Genomic DNA, 20,360 nt, shown 5'->3' with positions numbered 1-20,360 from the left:
CCAGCTCCAACTCTGGGTCTGGCCGTTGAACGGAGCCATCTATTCAGACAAGGTTTGCCAGATGCAGTAGTAGAAACACTACAGTCTGCTAGGGCGCTGAGCTCTAGAGCCCAGTACTCATATAAATGGAAAGTTTTCCAAGACTGGTGTCTTGCCGGAGGTCACGATCCGGTGACTTGCCAGATTGAGACGATATTAACCTTATTACAACACCTGTTTGACAAAGGGAAATCAGCATCCACTTTGAAGGTATACCTGGCAACAATATCAGTGTGCCATGAAAAAACTGACTCGGTGTCCCTGGGGGCACATTTCCTGGCAGTGCAATTTCTTAAAGGGGCTTGGAGGCTTTGTCCTCCCATGAAAAGTATGGTCCCCAAGTGGGATCTAGAACTGGTACTGCGGGCCCTTATGGGTCCCCCATTTGAGCCCATGGCGTCAGCAGAACTGCGCCCTGTTTCATTGAAAGTGGCATTTTTAATAGCCATTACGTCTGCCAGACGAGTAAGTGAGCTTCATGCACTGTCCATCGATGACACATGTATGGCTTTCACTGGAAGTGACTCGCGGGTAACATTAAGAACAAATCCATCCTTTTTGCCAAAGGTGGTATCCTCATTCCATATTAACCAATCAGTGGTTTTGGAAACTTTCAGACCTCCCCCGCACGAGTCAGAGGAGGACCGTAGACAACACACGCTATGCCCAGTTCGGGCTCTGCGCTGTTATTTGGATAGGACGGTGTCCTGGAGACAGTCCAACCAGCTGTTTGTCTGCTACGGGTCCCACTCTAGAGGTCAGGCCCTATCGAAGCAACATCTAGTGCACTGGGTGACAGATGCAATAAGCTTGGCTTATGAACAGATGGACTTCCCTTTACCGGGGGACATTACGGCCCATTCTGCCAGGGGCCAGGCAACTTCGTGGGCTTTCCTTCATGACGCCTCCTTAGATGAGTTATGCAATGCTGCTACATGGACAGGTAGTCAGACATTTGTGCGTTTGTACCGCCTTGATGTGACAAACTGAGCAAGACCCTCTCTTGGCTCTAGAGTTTTGCAGGCGGCATGCCCTTAGGAGTCATGTGGGCTCTGTTGCTCTGGCTCCAGCTGACCTCTGATTTAGAAAGAAAATGGTGATGTGCTACTGTGAGGACGTCCTTCTTCAGCAGGAGGTGGGCGGGACTTCCCCCTCACAGCAGGGCCCTGATAGGGCAGCTATTGTATATTTGCTCAGAGACTGACGATCAGAGAGGCTCTTCCCATTCGGTAATGGTTGTCATTCTCTTTCAGGGAACCAGGGATATGGTAATAACCTAACGTTGCACTGCCTGCTTGTTTGTTTAGTTGTGACATCAGAGATGGGCATTTCATTTTTAAAGGAAGGAGACATTTTTTGAAGCACAGAGAAAAAAACAAGACACAAGAACTTACAGCAAAGAAGAAAAACAGGGAAACACTGTAAATCTTATATTACAACATTTATCTGTCATGTGTTTTAATATATATATATTATATTTTTACATTTATAAATATCAAGAAACGAGTGGATATAAGCAGATACTATTTCATGAACTAAATTTGGTAAGTGTTTTCCTTATTACTGATAATAATGGAATGAATAAAATATTATTTTATTTATACTTATTTATTTTGAGAAAGTAATGGAGAGCAGTGTGCATTATCGATTATAATAAAGACCCTGAGAATAAATGCGCATTATGTCATTGCAATCAGGTGAAACATTGTCTTGCAATGTCTTCTAATTTGCCCAAACGTCAATATCTTTCAATACAACTTTCAGGAAGTATTGCAAGATCCCTCGGGTCATGGAATAACATGTTTTTATACATGTATCTCTAAGCAGAATACATCATAATTTTAAAAAAAATGAAACGTTTAAAAAAATATAATTTAAAAACCAGGTTGGAAAAAAAAAGGCAAAAATTTGATATGGTTTCTAAAGTAATTTATAATATCCCCCAGCACCCCACTGAAAAAGCTTGGTTAACCACATTATTTATGTAATTATAAGACAGGTATGCAGTCTGCTCTGCATTTTCTCCCTTTTGCTGTTTTATTTAATTACGGGTGTGTTTATAAATTAATATTACAGCTCCCTTTGATGCAATACCAAGCATCGCCTTCAAACTTATGTGAAACAAATACTAACTAAATAAATAAACTTTTACACATTATGAAGGCACGTTTGTCTTGTCAAAATTAGACTTCTTTTTTTTTAGCCAGCGTTATTTGAAAAAAATATACACATGTAGCATTCACATCTTTCTAATCTGTGCTCATTCTACTGCCATGTTCACTGCTCGATCAACATAAGAGCACTGCATTGAATATTCCCAACTCGGTTGGAATGACTAAATTAAAACAACAACAAAAAAATAAACTCTTAGTACTTTTAATTTTCAACAATATAAAATATATGCTACAGTGTTGCCAGGTATCCCTATTTCCATATTATATGTTTTTGGAGAGATTGGCTGCATGCAGTAACAGAAGTTAACGTGAACCAAAAAGAGGCTGTATGTTGCTTGACTTGGGAACTGTAACATAGTGTGAGTGATCGATTTCAGCTCCATGTTACGATATGGGTTTATTCAGCCCGGTTTAATAACTCACAAGACTATATGTCAAAAGGATATTCATTTTATTTATTTTTATCTTTGCATTTAGTTTTATTTTACTACGTGTTATTTCGTATTTGTGAAAAACAAGGGGCTCCAGTTACTTACCATTTCTCAGAACCACTCCCTAGTTTATTATATAAGACTACACAGTCTATACAGCTGGCAGTAAAACACCTAGTTTGAACTGTACTTTACCACTGAAGATCGACTGGTGTCCTTCACTCCCTCCTTTCACACAGCAGACCTAAGCACTGGCTGTTGCCAAGCTAGGGTTCAGCCTGGCCAGCAGGGGTCAGTGTGTGGCAACGCAAATGTGATTCAAATCAAATTTGGCTACTTGCTTTACCTGTGAGGACAAAATGCAGTCTAAATATCGTATAAAATGTGAAGATTTGACCTTCACCCTGTACATCAAATAAAGCATTAATATATGCAAGCGGTTTTATTTTTGCTGTAGTGCAAAGGTTATTTGGTTAATGTTTTATACCAAGAACTGAACAGCATGGAAAGCCATTCCTGGATAGTATTTACAGTGGGCACCGCCAGTGTTTACATGTCCAAGGAATAAAGTTTGCTTGGGAGAAAAGCAAATTTCTTTGTTTGGTTTAGGATCAAACACATCTTTTGAAAGGAACAACTGGTACTTTTACAAACCCCAAACCAAATACCTGACATAGTGATATAAAGCAAAATATTATCTCTCTTGAGTACTCTGAGCTGTCTGGAACTGGAGACCCAGTGCTTTTATAAGTGTACATTTAACTAACCCATCAATATCCTTGGAGCCTCTTGAATGAAAGCTCTCTGTCTCTCCATCTTTCTCTCCTGTCAGGTGCTGTTCTGGGAACGCAGGGTGAGATGGAGAATGTGAAGAGCTGGAAGAGTCCTAGGTGCTCCTTGAGTCAGGTAAAGGGGGTGCCACTGCTGGAGCCCACTGTACAAAACTGGGCATTAGTGGAAAACTTCAGAGCACGGTCAGATGACCTGCTGATTGCCACATACCCTAAAGCAGGTGAGAGGAGGGGAATGAGGGTGGAGAGAGGGCAGGAGAGGACTACGAAGCAATGTGTCATGTGCTCATCAGTGCAACCCGCTCTATCCGCACAGGCACCACCTGGACTCAGGAGATTGTTGATCTGATCCTGAACGACGGAGACGCAGAGAAATGCCGCCGAGCACCTACACACAAGCGCATGCCTTTCCTTGAGTTGTTCCCTGTCCACTCCTTAGAGTCTGGTCAGTACTCGCCTCCCTCCTCTTTTCACAATTAAACTTCAAACAACTACAAGCCACAAAAGAGAGAAGCTCGGAGAGAAGCTGTATAACCTAGAACCAGTGGTGGAGTCTATTCCTGATTTTTCAATTCCATTTCCCATTCCTTTGAAGGAATTGGGAATAGATATTTTAAAGACATCATAATTGTTGGTACTGTTCAACTGCTTTCATTTCAAGTCAATTTAATTGACTAAGAGCGACTTCAAAGTAATTTGTCTCCACTGTGAGAAGCTCATTTTAACAGAATGCTGCTGATTGCAATTTTGATCAATGATGCATTGGAACTGATCGAAATTGAAAAACAGGAACTGATCCCGGCCCTGCCTATAACTCTTGTTCTCTTTCTGTCTTCACTTATTCTTCAGGTGTCAGCGACCTGGAAAAGATGCCCTCCCCTCGCGTCATCAAAACCCACCTGCCCATTCAGCTGGTCCCCCAGTCCTTCTGGGACAACAACTGCAAGGTACTGCGCCACTCCTTTACATTCAAAGAGCATTTTAGAGAGATTACTTTTGGGTTTGTATTTCCAATGGATTCCAAAAACAAGAATCCACCGTCAATGCAACAACATGGTTTGTACAGCACTGCATTTCCTAAAACTGTTTCAAAGGTCAACGTACTGTACTGACAAAAAGATTTGTAAATCAATAATGCAACTTGCACCCCAGCCATATACAAGGGTAAAAGTCTCAGCACTTTGGGACATTATCTTTGTCTCACAGACTTCTCAAAAGTACAGAATGCAGAAATACAAGATAATGCATTCTTACAATAGCAGCAGTAGAGGAGGTAATGGAACAAACATTCCCTAATATTAATAATAATAATAATAATAAAAAAAAATTATAGCACTTTCCACGCACACATCTCAAGGTGCTTAACAGAAATTATACACCATTAAACATACAAATACAAGATTAAAATACCATTCAATAAAAAGTATTATCCCCCAAAAAAGTATACTTAGTAATACAGTACAGAAATGTTAATACAAAATAAAACTAGTCAGTATTAAAATACCAAGATTAAAATGCAATAAAACATTAAAACTAAGTTTATAATTAATAAAACCAATAGTATCAAATAAACTACATACCTATTAATTAAAAACTGCCACATTATAGAGATTTCAAACCTGATTTGAAAATGCTACAACAATGCTATTAAACAAAAAACAATGCTATTAAACCTAAGTTTATACTGAGTCAGAGTCCCTTCTTGATTTCGCCTGTGGGTTTCATTAGGTGCATAGGTTTCCAATGCCCTGTGTGAAGTTTTGCTCTTCTAACTTGCTGGAATCCTGCATCCTGGGTTCTCAAGGTGTGATGGAATAAGCAGCTCAGCTAGACAAGTAGGAGCTAAGCCTTTATAGCCTTATAGGTTAATAATAAAATTTCACTGGCCGACAATGCAAATCAACCACTCCCTCGCGTTGCAGGTGATCTACATGGCCCGCAATGCGAAGGACAGTGTGGTGTCATACTTCCACTTCGACCAAATGAACCACATCCAGCCTGATCCCGGGCCCTGGGACCAGTACCTTCATAAGTTCATGCAAGGACAGTGTGAGTGCACATTCTCTGAGGGGGCGTCAATAAACACACATTCTCTGAGGGGATGTCAATAAACATACATTCTCTGAGGGGATGTCAATAAACACACATTCTCAGCAGGGGGTGTCAATAAACACCTGTTCTCTCCAGGGGGTGTCCATAAACACATATTCTCTACAGGGCGCGCCAATAAACACGCATTCTGTGAGGGGGCATCAATAAACGCATATTCTTTGCAGGGGGTGTCAATAAAGCATATTCTCTGCAGGGGGCGCCAATAAACACACATTCTGAGGGTGTGTCAATAAATACATGTTCTGTGCAGGGGGGCGCCAATTAACGTGTATTCTCTGCAACTGGCAATCTTTTTTTAACAGCAGGGGAAATGAGAAGGTGACGGGAAGCAGCAGGTTAATTTATATTGTATCTAAATTAGTATCTGCAGATCTCTGTCCTGAAGTAAGAAGTCAATGGTGCTGCTGCTAATATCAAGTTACACAATGGAATTGCAAGCCTTGGTTAGCTCATCTTAAATCTATGGGTCTTATTTACAAAGCTTTAAAACCAATCATTAGACAAAGCTTTATGATGATGCTTTGTAAAACCAATGTTGTTCCAGTGGGCTGGGGCTATTGGTATGACCACGTGAAGGGTTACTGGAGGGAGAAAGAGACGAAGAGGATTCTCTACCTGTTGTATGAGGACATGAAGGAGGTAGGGAGGGAGAGAGTGAGTATGTTGTTTGTGTCTGCCCAGTTCATAAGGACTCTTCATTACACTTCCAAGGTTACCTTGCAGAACTGCCTTTGCATTACACATTGTTGGGAGTAGTCTAGTGTGTTCTCATATAGAGAAGATGAAGTCCTTTAAGTTCACTCGGTGCTATGCTAACCTGTGCTGTAATAATTAGACATGACTACATCTAGGTAAAAAATATGCTATCAACAACCTCTCTGGAATTACTGTTACTGTTGTTTTAAACATAAAATGTATTATATTAAACTTCGATTTTTAAAAGCTTAACAAGGGAAAGTTGAAAACTCAGCCTGCAGCCTTTTAATTGCGTTTCATCCCTCCCCTCCCCTCCCCTCCCCCTCTCTCTCTCTCAGAACCCTCGGGATGAGGTCATCCGTGTGATGCACTTCCTGGAGCGCTCGCTGCCTGACGACATCATCGACCAGATCATTGAGCTCACTTCCTTTTCGGTGATGAAAGAGAACCCAATGGCAAATTACTCCACCTTTCCGGACAGTTTGTTCGACCGCTCAGTCTCCACATTCATGAGAAAAGGTACTGGCAGTGTGACAGTCAAACAGCAGGTTCCCAAGGTCAATTGTGTATGTGTGTGTGTGGGGGAGTGAGGGGGTTGCCTCCAAATTAAAAGTCACTTGTTATCTGGATTTGAACCAACTTATTATGATGTTATCTTTGAACAATAAAACTTTTTGGAACATATCTATGGATCATACTTGCAATACATAATTCCAGTTTTGAATTCAAGTATTTGATATTCATGAAATGCTGTTGTTTTTTAATAAAGACTTATAGCAGCGTGCACATGTATTAGAATACTTCATTGCTTTGATTTGCTGTGCATACGAAATCAAACCACTGGAACTGAAAATCTTGGAAAACTGTCTAATTTAACTGATGACTTTAATAGGCCATACATCCAATTCATTTAAAATAATAAGAGAAAGGGACCTCTTAGAAGTTGTTTAAGATGCCTAATTAAAGCACAAAGTGGTCTAACATTTTCACACACGAGTGCCTCTTGTTTCTATATCACTGATTACTGACAGAAAATTGAAATTCTCACACCCAGAGGTTTTCATGCAGTTAGGTATATAAAGGATATAAATGACAAATCTTGATGTGTTCTAATGAATTTGCACTCTACTGTATATAAAGAACTTCTTTAGCAGTTAGGTCAGATGTTGCTCTCCATTTAGACAGAAGTGTTCATGATGCACTGAGATGAGCTGTTGGGTTTGCTTGTCTTCTTGCTTTAGGGGAAGTGGGGGACTGGCAGCACCACTTTAGCCCTGAAGAGAGCAGGCTCTTCGACGAGCACTATGAGAAAATGATGTCTGGAACGTCCATACCATTCCGAACCCAACTCTGAGGGACCGTCCACAAACTCTACCAATTCAAACCCTGATCTGAGACCACTGTGAACCCCACTGAAAAAACCTTAGGGACCGTCCACAAACTCCACCACTTCAAACCCTGATCTGAGACCACTGTCAACCCCACTGAAAAAACCTTAGGGACCATCCACAAACTCCACTCTAAACTCCCATCCACTTCCCTGATTTTCAGAAGCATGCTGAAACTGACAGATCAAATGTAATCTAAGCTGCAACAGTGGGTGTATGGGGGGGGGGGGGGGGGGGGGGGGTAATAATAAAGTTATATTCATTAATCAGGTATCTGCAGTAATAACTATCTTTTGTATGTTTTTATTGTATTACTACTCAGCTAAAAACAAAAACATTGGTTATTCTGCTCAGGCTACCCATAAATAAAGTATTGGCAGACCTTTGCATTGTGTTTTTATCCCATCAATATCTATCATTCTATCTCTATAGCTATCTATCGATAAACACAGAACTAAAGAAACACCCGCCATACCAAAGTCAATAGGTTGTAAGGCACTCAGGCACTGACTGTATTTGACAAAGCGCTTGAGCACTCACTGAGAGAGGTGAGAGAAGTAGCCATTTTTGAAATATTTTAAATAAATGTTAACTATAAACAAATCCAATGGATAGCTTGTACTCTGTATTTACTGACAGGTGCAAAGCCAATTACCCTTTGTACACTTTAACCCACTGACTCACTGCTCTGAGAAGACAAACTGAGACAGCTCCTGCAGTATGTGCTCATGTACACTAGATGGCACCTGAAACCCACTACTGTATTTGTAAAAAGGGACAGAAATAGTTATAAATGTTAAAAAAGAAAATAATACAATATTACTATAACGTGCTGAATTTAGAAACACTGAAAGAAGTGTAATAAATTCAATTTCAACGTTTTCATCATCAATTTCAACATTTGTCGCTGAATTTACTAAAAGTGTATTTTTGTATTTCTAAGTTCAGCACTGTTGAGTGTTGTACAGATATAAATCACATGCTGATGCTTAATAATTACTGTAAGACCCACTTCCATTTAGATCTCACATATCCTGCAAGAGAAACTGAAGAGAGGCTGGGGGTCATGTACTAGTGCTGTCTATTTACTACCTTCTTCCACAGTTCACATTCCAGAAAGCAACATTGCTTCAGTTACTGTGCACTGTGTTTACCACAGGTACTGTAGTTTTATCAGTATGGACACCAGCTCCATCTCCACACTTCAAACCTGCTTGTCACTACACCTTACTGTGAGTTGCACTGACTTCAGCTGCTGTTACCAGTGACGTCGTCAACAGAACTGACATGGACCAGGCTGATGATTGAGAGGAGAGGGGGGGTGGATAATTGACCCACATTCCCACAAATACCACAGAAGCATTGCAAGCTCCTAACTTTGCCTCCAAACGCAAAGCACAGCACTAAAGTCAAATATGAAACCTAAATTAATGTTTAATACATTCAGCGCAAGCATTATTGGGACCAAGGCATAATCTGGTTAATAGATTTCCAGACACTCAACTCTGCAATAATAGTTAGAAATGTTTTTTTAAATAAGATATAGATTTGTATCTATCTCTCATGTATAATTTATCTTAATTGCTAAATGTACAATATTTCCAGTTTGGTGTGTTATAGTAATATCCTAAAATCCTGTTTCTGGCACCTTTTGGCTCCTGTGTCAGTTTTTTTCCACTGTCAAGACCCTTTAGTGATCAGGCACTGATCATTTTGCACAGAACAAACATTAATATATTGGATTTCATTGCATGCAGAATTCATTCAGTAAACTAATTCCTAATGATGTACAAATAGAAAAACATGCTTGAATATTACATTTAAAACAAGGCAGGACAGTAAGACAAGGCGTGGTTAAGTTTGCAGTAATTAGTTACGTGTAAGGAGACATCTGTGCAAGAAAGTTCTGTACTTTGCATCCACTGCAGTTCCACCAGCCAATGATTTATAACACTGTGTAACAAATTATTTTTATTTTTTTTGGTTCCTGGGTAGTAAGTGTTATTTCCTAATTGCTTATGCCTCAAAAGTATAGAAAATGGCTATTATTCCCCACAAACTTTGCTTTTGTGACCAGGACAGTGATATTTTGAAATTTACCTATTTTCCAGAACATTCCAGAAAGATTCAGTGCTGAGTAAACTTGGAGTAACTTCTAGAACTTTCTAGAACTTTCCAGTAATATAAATAGTAGTATAAATACAGGGGCCTTAAGCCCACCAGTTCAGTTTAGTTCCAGCTGCCTAAATAGATACATATCTGCATTTTTCTGAGATGGCATCAAGAGTCTGCAAGCATCCGGCAGACGCATTTTGCTATGTCTGCGGCCAATTTATCAAGACAAGAGCAAAAATGTACTTCGTGGAAGCATCTGCTAAGATGTGTGAGACCTACAAGGCATATTTCGGCATGCCTGTCGGGGATCAAGACAAACCCTGGGCACCTCATTTCACCTGCGAGCACTGCAAAAAAACTCTGGAAGGTTAGATGGACAATTGTTGCTCGGAATTTTATGTTATAAAATTTGTTAAAATTTTTAAAATTGTAAAAGTTTTTAATTTTAAAATGTTTTACAATTTTCAATGTTATTGAAAAAATATATCATATATGAAAACTGTTGCGAGAATCTCTTACACATTAGTCATGGGTGAAATAAATGTATTTTTGTAGGATGGTACAGAGGGGAAAAGAGAGCCATGAAGTTCGCTATCCCAAGAATTTGGCGGGAACCCACTGACCACTCAAGCAACTGTTACTTCTGCATGGTGGACCCTTCCAAAAGTTGGACTGGCAAGAATGCACCTGCTATCACGTATCCGGACCTTCCTTCATCCATCGCCCCGGTGCCACACTGCCATGAGCTCCCTGTACCCACTCCTCCGGAGAGAGAGCAGCCGTCTTTAGAAAAGAGCAGCAAGTCAGAGAGCGAGGAAGACGTTGTAGATCCAGATGACAATTTCAGAGGTGGAACTGAGGAGAGAAACCCATACTACCCCAACCAAAAAGACCTCAACGACTTGATTAGAAGTCCAATGTCGAGCTTTTGACGTCTAGGCTCAAGCAGTGGAACTTGTTCGATGAAAGTGTGCAAGTCGCAGATCAGAGGAAGCGTCACCAACCTTTTTCCAGCTTCTTCACCCGTCAAGATGGGCTCTGCTTCTGCCACAATGTGACCAGTCTGTTCGAGGCAATCGGAATCACCTGTAACCAGAATAAGTGGCGCCTCTTCATTGACAACTCATCCAGGAGCCTCAAAGCCGTGCTGCTCCATAATGGTAACAAGTACCCGTCTCTTCCCCTGGCTCACTCGGTGCACTTCAAAGATGATTACAACAGCATCAAGACCTTGCTGGACGCCTTATGATGAGTATGGCTGGGAGGTCATGGGAGACTTAAAAATGGTGGCATTCCTAATGGGTCTCCAAGGCGGTTTTACCAAGTTTCCCTGCTATCTTTGCCTTTGGGACAGCAGGGACACCAAGGCGCACTACCACAGGCGGGACAGGCCACAGCGGACCGAGTTCTCTGTGGGGAGGAACAACGTCAAGTGGGAGCCACTGGTGATCCCCCGGAAGGTGCTGATGCCACCACTGCACATCAAATTGGGCCTGAAAAAATGAAACAACTTGTCAGAGCTCTAGATAAGGAGTTGGCAGCCTTCCAGTACCTTCAAGACTTCTTCCCTAAGCTGTCTGAGGCAAAGGTCAAAGCCGGTGTCTTCGTCGGACCACAGATAAAGAAGATCTTGGAGTGCAATGAATTCCCCAAGAAGCTCACTAGTAAGGAGAAAGCGGCTTGGAACAGCTTTGTCGCAGTGGTTCGGGGCTTCCTGGGCAATCAAAAGGCCGAAAACTACGTGGAGCTGGTTGAGACTCTGGTGAAGAACTACGGCACAGTGGGCTGTAGGATGTCCCTCAAAGTCCATATCCTTGATGCTCATCTTGATAAATTCAAGGAGAACATGGGAGCGTATTTGGAGGAGCAAGGCGAGCGCTTCCACCGGGATATACTGGACTTTGAATGCCGCTACCAAGGACAGTATAACGAGAACATGACGGGAGACTACATTTGAGGGCTGATTCGTGAAAGTGATTTACAGTACAATCGTAAATCTCGAAAAACTACTCACTTCTAAATCTTTTGTAGTCATTTTTGTATTACTTTAGTATAAATACATGTTCATTTGGATTCATATGTTGTTTTTTTCTGACTTTATGTGAACGAAAAGACACAAATTCGCCCGTTTTCTCATTGGAAATAGGTACATTTCAGAATATCACTGTCCTGGTCACAAAAGCAAAGTTTGCGGGGAATAATAGCCATTTTCTGTACTTTTGAGGCATAAGCAATTAGGAAATAACACTTACTACACAGGAACAAAAATTGTGTTACATAGTGTAATGCAGAGGAGAAACTATGGCTACACAACAGGTGTGTCTGTGCGTGTGTGGGTGTGTTTGAGATCAAGCTTTCATATGTGGTTGTTTTTGGAGAGGTTCCAAAAACTCTCCACTTCTAGCTGTCTCAATTTGAGGTCTAGCCACCCCTGGCTGTTTTTTCCATTCTCTCCCAGCACCCTACTCCCCACCCCCGACTTTCCATCCAAAAAGAGAGGCTCGGTGCAAGGCAGGGGAGTGAGCATGTGTCTGGAACAGAAGCTGACTGACTGAGGGGCAAGGCAGTGAGTTTGTTCAGTCAGTGTTAGGGAAAGCTGATTAACCAGATGCACAGTCCAGTCACTTCAACTAAAACTGCAACTTCCTTAACATTGGAAAGATTTTTGTGAAGAATCCTGGAACTGTTTCAGACCCTAACATTTTGAACATGATGTGACAATTATAGGTTTAATTCTGTGATAAATGATGATCACAATGTTCATTTTGGCAAACATTCAAATTGAGTTATGACAGGTGGTTTGGTTCACTTTGGCATCCAATTTCAAATAGTTAATGCAAATATATGTCTTTTGTACAGCATTAACTCTTTACCTGTTGCCATTGTGTGTATAAACCATCTGTTAAACTCGCAGCTCAATTTAGAAGTACTAAAAGAAACTAAATAAATTCAATAACGAGCGTTTCGAATAGAAGTCTGTATCCAGATGTCTGTATAAACCCCAACCCCTGTGTTCCTGTCTCCCTCGCTTGTGGGTCAGTGTGTGGTGGTATTCAACCAGGCTCCCAGCGGCCGAGCTCCCCTCAGCCCCAGCATGAACTCTCGTCCAACCCCGATCAGCACCACGCCGCCTTCTCTGATGCCAGAGCCGCGGCAGTTCCCTGTATGAACGCATATCATTGGATAGGGGAGAAACTGAATTTCACTGCCTGCTTGTTTGTTTAGTCGTGACATCAGAGACGGGCATTTCATTTTTAAAGGAAGGAGGCATTTTTTGAAGCACAGAGAAACAAAACAAGACACAAGAACTTACAGCAAAGAAGAAAAACAGGGAAACACTGTAAATCTTATATTACAACATTTATCTGTCTCGTGTTTTAATATATATGTTTTTACATTTATAAATATCAAGAAACAAGTGGATATAAGCAGATACTATTTCATTAACTAAATTTGGTAAGTTTGTTTTCCTTATTACTGATAATAATGGAATTAATAACATATTATTTTATTTATACTTATTTATTTTGAGAAAGTAATGGAGAGCAATGTGCATTATCGATTATAATAAAGACCCTGAGAATAAATGTGCATTATGTCATTGCAATCAAGTGAAACACTGTCTTGCAATGTCTTGTATGTCTTTGCCCAAACGTCAATATTTTTCAATACAACTTTCAGGAAGTATTGCAAGATCTCTCGGGTCATGGAATAACATGTTTTTATACATATATCTCTAAGCAGAATACATCATAATTAAAAAAAATAAAACATTTAAAAAAATATAATAAAAAAACAGGTTGAAAAAAACAAAAAAGTTGATATGGTTTCTGAAGTAATTTATAATGTCCGCCAGCATCCCACTGAAAAATGCTTGGTTAACCACATTATATATGTAATTATAAGATATGTATGCAGTCTGCTCTGCATTTTCCCCCTTTAGCTGTTTTATTTAATTACGGGTGTGTTTATAAATTAATATTACAGCTCCCTTTGATACAATACCAAGCATCGTCTTCAAACTAAGCCGCCATTAACAGCTTTCTTATGTGAAAGAAATACTAACTAAATAAACTGTTACACATTACGTAGGCACGTTTGTCTTGTCAAAATTACAGACTTCTTTTTTTTAGCCAGTGTAGTGAAAAAAGATTAAGATGACAAACGGTTTTTGATTCAAAAACACTTTATATACAAGAAAGGTATACCTCCAATACAATCATATAAGCACAAGATTTAAACTGACTTCGGATAAGGCCTCAGTACAGCCCTGTGCATACGTTTGTATCAGAAAGCACGGATATCCATGGAGTCAATTCGAAAGAGATGAAAAGACGGACAAAACTTTACAATTTGGGGTATTTATACCTTTGTAAACAACTGTTGACTCCACTCCCATTTGTTTTACTTCTGTCCAGTGATAGGGGTTTCCACTCTATCATTGCACATTCCCTCTGCGGGAGAAAAGGGGGGGCTGCATACCATGTTGTACCGAGCAGTTCCCTCATCTCACACTATCTCTGCTAATCTCCTGCCTTTTGACGTTTAGCTCAGACACCCATCTGTGACTTTGAGTCGTGTTAGGCTATGCAAAACAGCACGTAGCTGGTTTTGCCAATGGGAAATGAAAGAACTCAAAACTTACACAATACTGCATAGAACCTTAATATAAAAGCATATTAAAGCAACTGAATTAGTAAGCACATTAAAACGACTATAAAAACACATTCACGCACAATTTAAACATCATGATTAAAAAGAACTTAACTATAAAAGACACACATACACATAATGTAAAACTTACAATTAATAACATAATTAATACCTCATCCAGAAAGCCATCACACAGTTATTGAGAATTTGAATATATATATATATATATATATATATATATATACACACATCTAGCATTCACATCTTTCTAATCTGTTCTCATTCTACTGCATTGGTCACTGTTCACTCGACATAAAAGAGCACTGTATTGAACATTCCCAACTCGGTTGGAATGACTAAATTAAAACAACAACAACAAAAAATAAACTCTTTTAGTACTTTTAATTTTGAACAATATAAAATATATGCTACAGTGTTGCCAGGTATCCCTATTTCCATATTATATGTTTTTGGAGAGATTGGCTGCATGCAGTAACAGAAGTTAACGTGAACCAAAAAGAGGCTGTATGTTGCTTGACTTGGGAACTGTAACATAGTGTGAGTGATCGATTTCAGCTCCATGTTATGATATGGGTTTATTCAGCCCGGTTTAATAACTCACAAGACTATACGTCAAAAGGATATTCATTTTATTTCTTTGCCTTTAGTTTTATTTTACTACGTGTTATTTCATATTTGTGAAAAACAAGGGGCTCCAGTTACTTACCATTTCTCAGAACCACTCCCTGGTTTATTATATAAGACTACAAAGTCTATACAGCTGGCAGTAAAACACCTAGTTTGAACTGTACTTTACCACTGAAGATCGACTGGTGTCCTTCACTCCCTCCTTTCACACAGCAGACCTAAGCACTGGCTGTTTTCAAGCTAGAGTTCAGCCTGACCAGCACGGGTTGCTGTGTGATGACGCAAATGTGATTTATTTGATTCAAATCAATTTGGCTAGTTGGTTTACCTGTAAGGACAAAAAGCAGTCTAAATATCGTATAAAATGTGAAGATTTGACCTTCACCCTGTACATCAAGTAAAGCATTAATATATGCAAGCGGTTTTATTTTTGCTGTAGTGCAAAGGTTATTTGGTTAATGTTTTATACCAAGAACTGAACAGCATGGAAAGCCATCCCTCAATAGTATTTACAGTGGGCACCACCAGTGTTTACATGGAATAAAGTTTGTTTGGGAGAATAGCAGAAATCTTTGTTTGGTTTAGGATCAAACACATCTTTTGAAAGAAACAACTGGTACAAACGCCAAACCAAATAACTGACATAGTGATATAAAGGAAAATATTATCTCTCTTGAGTACTCTGAGTTGTTTGGAACTGGAGACCCAGTGCTTTTATAAGTGTACATTTAACTAACCCATCAATATCCTTGGAGCCTTTCGAATGAAAGTTCTCTGTCTCTCCATCTCTCTCTCCTTTCAGGTGCTGTTCTGGGAACGCAGGGTGAGATGGAGAATGTGAAGAGCTGGAAGAGTCCTAGGTGCTCCTTGAGCCAGGTAAAGGGGGTGCCACTGCTGGAGCCCAGTGTACAAAAATGGGCATTAGTGGAAAACTTCAGAGCACGGTCAGATGACCTGCTGATTGCCACATACCCTAAAACAGGTGAGAGGAGGGGAATGAGGGTGGAGAGAGGGCAGGAGAGGACTACGAAGCAATGTGTCATGTGCTCATCAGTGCAACCCGCTCTATCCGCACAGGCACCACCTGGACTCAGGAGATTGTTGATCTGATCCTGAACGACGGAGACGCTGAGAAATGCCGCCGAGCACCTACACACAAGCGCATGCCCTTCCTTGAGTTGTTCCCTGTCCACTCCTTAGAGTCTGGTCAGTACTCGCCTCCCTCCTCTTTTCACAATTAAACTTCCAACAACTACAGGCCACAAAAGAGAGAAGCTCGGAGAGAAGCTGTATAACCTAGAACCAGTGGTGGAGTCTATTCCTGTTGTTTTAATTCCATTCAATTGGCATTTCCCATTCCTTTGAAGGAATTGGGAACATATTTTAAAGACATCATAATTGTTGGTACTGTTCAACTGCTTTCATTTCCAGCCAATTTAATTGAGCGACTTCAAAGTAATTTGTCTCCACTGTGAGAAGCTCATTTTAACAGAATGCTGCTGACTGCAATTTTGATCAATGATGCATTGGAACTGATCGAAATTTCTGTCTTCACTTATTCTTCAGGTGTCAGCGACCTGGAAAAGATGCCCTCCCCTCGCGTCATCAAAACCCACCTGCCCATTCAGCTGGTCTCCCAGTCCTTCTGGGACAACAACTGCAAGGTACTGCGCCACTCCTTTACATTCAAAGAGCATTTTAGAGAGATTACTTTTGGGTTTGTATTTCCAATGGATTCCAAAAACAAGAATCCACTGTCAATGCAACAACATGGTTTGTACAGCACTGCATTTCCTAAAACTGTTTCAAAGGTCAACGTACTGTACTGAGAAAAAGATTTGTAAATCAATAATGCAACTTGCACCCCAGCCATATACAAGGGTAAAAGTCTCAGCACTTTGGGACATTATCTTTGTCTCACAGACTTCTCAAAAGTACAGAATGCAGAGATACAAGATAATGCATTCTTACAATAGCAGGAGTAGAGGAGGTAGTGGAACAAACCTTCCCTAATAATAATAATAATAATAATAATAATAAATAATAATAAATACCTTTTTATAGCACTGTTCATGCACGCATCTCAAGGTGCTTAACAGAAATTATACACCATTAAACATACAAATACAAGATTAAAATACCATTCAATAAAAAGTATTATCCCCCAAAAAAGTATACTTAGTAATACAGTGCAGTAATGTTAATACAAAATAAAATTAGTCAGTATTAAAATACCAAGACTAAAATGCAATAAAACATTAAAACTAAGTTTATAATTAATAAAACCAATAGTATCAAATAAACTACGTACCTATTAATTAAAAACTGCCACATTATAGAGATTTCAAACCTGATTTGAAAATGCTACAACAATGCTATTAAACAAAAAACAATGCTATTAAACCTAAGTTTATACTGAGTCAGAGTCCCTTCTTGATTTTGCCTGTGGGTTTCATTAGGTGCATAGGTTTCCAATGCCCTGTGTGAAGTTTTGCTCTTCTAACTTGCTGGAATCCTGCATCCTGGGTTCTCAAGGTGTGATGGAATAAGCAGCTCAGCTAGACAAGTAGGAGCTAAGCCTTTATAGCCTTATAGGTTAATAATAAAATTTCACTGGCCGACAATGCAAATCAACCACTCCCTCGCGTTGCAGGTGATCTACATGGCCTGCAATGCGAAGGACAGTGTGGTGTCATACTTCCACTTCGACCAAATGAACCACATCCAGCCTGATCCCGGGCCCTGGGACCAGTACCTTCACAAGTTCATGCAAACACAGCGTGAGTGCACATTCTCTGAGGGGATGTCAATAAACATACATTCTCTGAGGGGATGTCAATAAACACACATTCTCAGCAGGGGGTGTCAATAAACACCTATTCTCTCCAGGGGGTGTCCACAAACACATATCCTCTACAGGGTGCGCCAATAAACACGCATTCTGTGAGGGGGTGTCAATAAACGCATATTCTTTGCAGGGGGTGTCAATAAAGCATATTCTCTGCAGAGGGCGCCAATAAACACACATTCTGAAGGTGTGTCATTAAACGCATATTCTGTGCAGGTGGGCGCCAATTAACGTGTATTCTCTGCAATTGGCAATCTTTTTCTAACAGCAGCGGAAATGATAAGGTGACGGGAAGCAGCAGGTTAATTTATATTGTATCTAAATTAGTATCTGCAGATCTCTGTCCTGAAGTAAGAAGTCAATGGTGCTGCTGCTAATATCAAGTTACACAATGGAATTGCAAGCCTTGGTTAGCTCGCCTTAAATCTATGGGTCTTATTTACAAAGCTTTAAAACCAATCATTAGACAAAGCTTTATGATGATGCTTTGTAAAGCCAATGTTGTTCTAGTGGGCTGGGGCTATTGGTACGACCACATGAAGGGTTACTGGAGGGAGAAAGAGACGAGGAGGATTCTCTACCTGTTGTACGAGGACATGAAGGAGGTAGGGAGGGAGAGAGTGAGTCTGTTGTTTGTGTCTGCCTAGTTCATAAGGACTCTTCATTACACTTCCAAGATTACCTTGCAGAACTGCCTTTGCATTATACATTGTTGGGAGTGGTCTAGTGTGTTCTCATATAGAGAAGATGAAGTCCTTTTAGTTCACTCGGTGCTATGCTAACCTGTGCTGTAATAATTAGACATGACTACATCTAGGTAACAAATATGCTATCAACCACCTCTCTGGGATTACTGTTACTGTTGTTTTAAACATAAAATGTATTATATTAAACTTGGATTTTTAAAAGCTTAACAAGGGAAAGTTGAAAACTCAGCCTGCAGCCTTTTAATTGCGTTTCATCCCTCCCCCTCTTTCTCAGAACCCTCGGGACGAGGTCACCCGTGTGATGCGCTTCCTGGAGCGCTCCCTGCCTGATGACATCATCGACCGGATCATTGAGCTCACTTCCTTTTCGGCAATGAAAGAGAACCCAATGGCAAATTACTCCACCTTTCCGGACAGTTTGTTCGACCGCTCAGTCTCCATATTCATGAGAAAAGGTACTGGCAGTGTGACAGTCAAACAGCAGGTTCCCAAGGTCAATTGTGTATCTGTGGGCGGTGGGATCGGGGGGGTTTGCCTCCAAATTAAAAGTCTCTTGTTATCTGGATTTGAACCAACTTATTATGATGTTATCTTTGGTGAAACAATAAAACTTTTTGGAACGTAACTCAATGGATCATACTTGCAATACATAATTCCAGTTTTTAATTCCAGTATTTGATATTCATGAAATGCTGTTGTTTTTTAATAAAGACTTATAGCAGCGTGCACATGTATTAGAATACCCCATTGCTTTGATTTGTTGTGCACATGAAATCAAACCACTGGAACGGAAAACTTGGAAAACTGTCAAAATAGGCAAATTAATGACTCTAATTTAAGTCATGACTTTAATAGGCCATACATCCAATTCATCTTAAATAGTAAGAGAAAGGGACACATAGTCACACATGGTCAAATGCACAAGACCTCTTAAAAGTTGTTTAAGATGCCTAATTAAAGCACAAAGTGGTCTAACATTTACACACACAAGTGCCTCTTGTTTCTATATCACTGATTACTGGCAGAAAATTGAAATTGTCGCACCCAGAGGTTTTCATGCAGTTAGGTATATAAAGGATATAAATGACAAATCTTGATGTGTTCTAATGTATTTGCACTCTACTGTATATAAAGAACTTCTTTAGCAGTTAGATCAGATGTTGCTCTCCATTTAGACAGAAGTGTTCATGATGCACTGAGATGAGCTGTTAGGTTTGCTTGTATTCTTGCTTTAGGGGAAGTGGGGGACTGGCAGAACCACTTTAGCCCTGAAGAGAGCAGGCTCTTCGACGAGCACTATGAGAAAATGATGTCTGGAACTTCCATACCATTCCGATCCCAACTCTGAGGGACCGTCCACAAACTCTACCAATTCAAACCCTGATCTGAGACCACTGTCAACCCCACTGAAAAAACCTTAGGGACCATCCACAAACTCCACTCTAAACTCCCATCCACTTCCCTGATTTTCAGAAGCATGCTGAAACTGACAGATCAAATGTAATCTAAGCTGCAACAGTGGGTGTATGGGGGGGGGTAATAATAAAGTTATATTCATTAATCAGGTATCTGCAGTAATAACTATCTTTTGTATGTTTTTATTGTATTACTACTCAGCTAAAAACAAAAACATTGGTTATTCTGCTCAGGCTACCCATAAATAAAGTATTGGCAGACCTTTGCATTGTATTTTTATCCCATCAATATCTATCATTCTATCTCTATAGCTATCTATCGATAAACACAGAACTAAGGAAA

General features: G+C 40.1%; 2 protein-coding genes across 3 annotated transcripts; both read left to right on the top strand.

Annotated features, from left to right (window-relative positions):
• The first annotated feature begins 1,547 nt into the window (after positions 1 to 1,547).
• LOC121328722 (sulfotransferase family cytosolic 1B member 1-like) lies at positions 1,548 to 7,864 on the top strand. Of its 2 annotated transcripts, none has more exons than XM_041273721.1 (8): positions 1,548 to 1,583; positions 3,477 to 3,656; positions 3,752 to 3,880; positions 4,285 to 4,382; positions 5,358 to 5,484; positions 6,092 to 6,186; positions 6,582 to 6,762; positions 7,485 to 7,864. In XM_041273721.1, the coding sequence occupies exons 2-8, from the start codon at positions 3,503 to 3,505 to the stop codon at positions 7,595 to 7,597; spliced, it is 897 nt and encodes a 298-aa protein (XP_041129655.1). In that variant the 5' UTR covers positions 1,548 to 1,583; positions 3,477 to 3,502; the 3' UTR covers positions 7,598 to 7,864. The 2 variants fall into 2 exon arrangements, with proteins under 2 accessions (XP_041129655.1, XP_041129654.1); XM_041273720.1 differs by having other exon boundaries at positions 6,092 to 6,201.
• A 7,951-nt stretch (positions 7,865 to 15,815) lies between these two features.
• On the top strand, positions 15,816 to 20,283 carry LOC121328723 (sulfotransferase 1 family member D1-like). The gene is made up of 7 exons (XM_041273722.1): positions 15,816 to 16,029; positions 16,125 to 16,253; positions 16,614 to 16,711; positions 17,701 to 17,827; positions 18,406 to 18,500; positions 18,877 to 19,057; positions 19,838 to 20,283. Exons 1-7 carry the CDS (start codon positions 15,876 to 15,878, stop codon positions 19,948 to 19,950), a joined length of 897 nt encoding a protein of 298 aa, XP_041129656.1. The 5' UTR covers positions 15,816 to 15,875; the 3' UTR covers positions 19,951 to 20,283.
• The last annotated feature ends 77 nt before the right edge of the window (positions 20,284 to 20,360 follow it).

Source organism: Polyodon spathula, chromosome 16 (assembly GCF_017654505.1).
Source record: "Polyodon spathula isolate WHYD16114869_AA chromosome 16, ASM1765450v1, whole genome shotgun sequence".
NCBI lineage: Eukaryota > Metazoa > Chordata > Actinopteri > Acipenseriformes > Polyodontidae > Polyodon > Polyodon spathula.
This window is presented reverse-complemented; position numbering and strand designations above follow the sequence as displayed.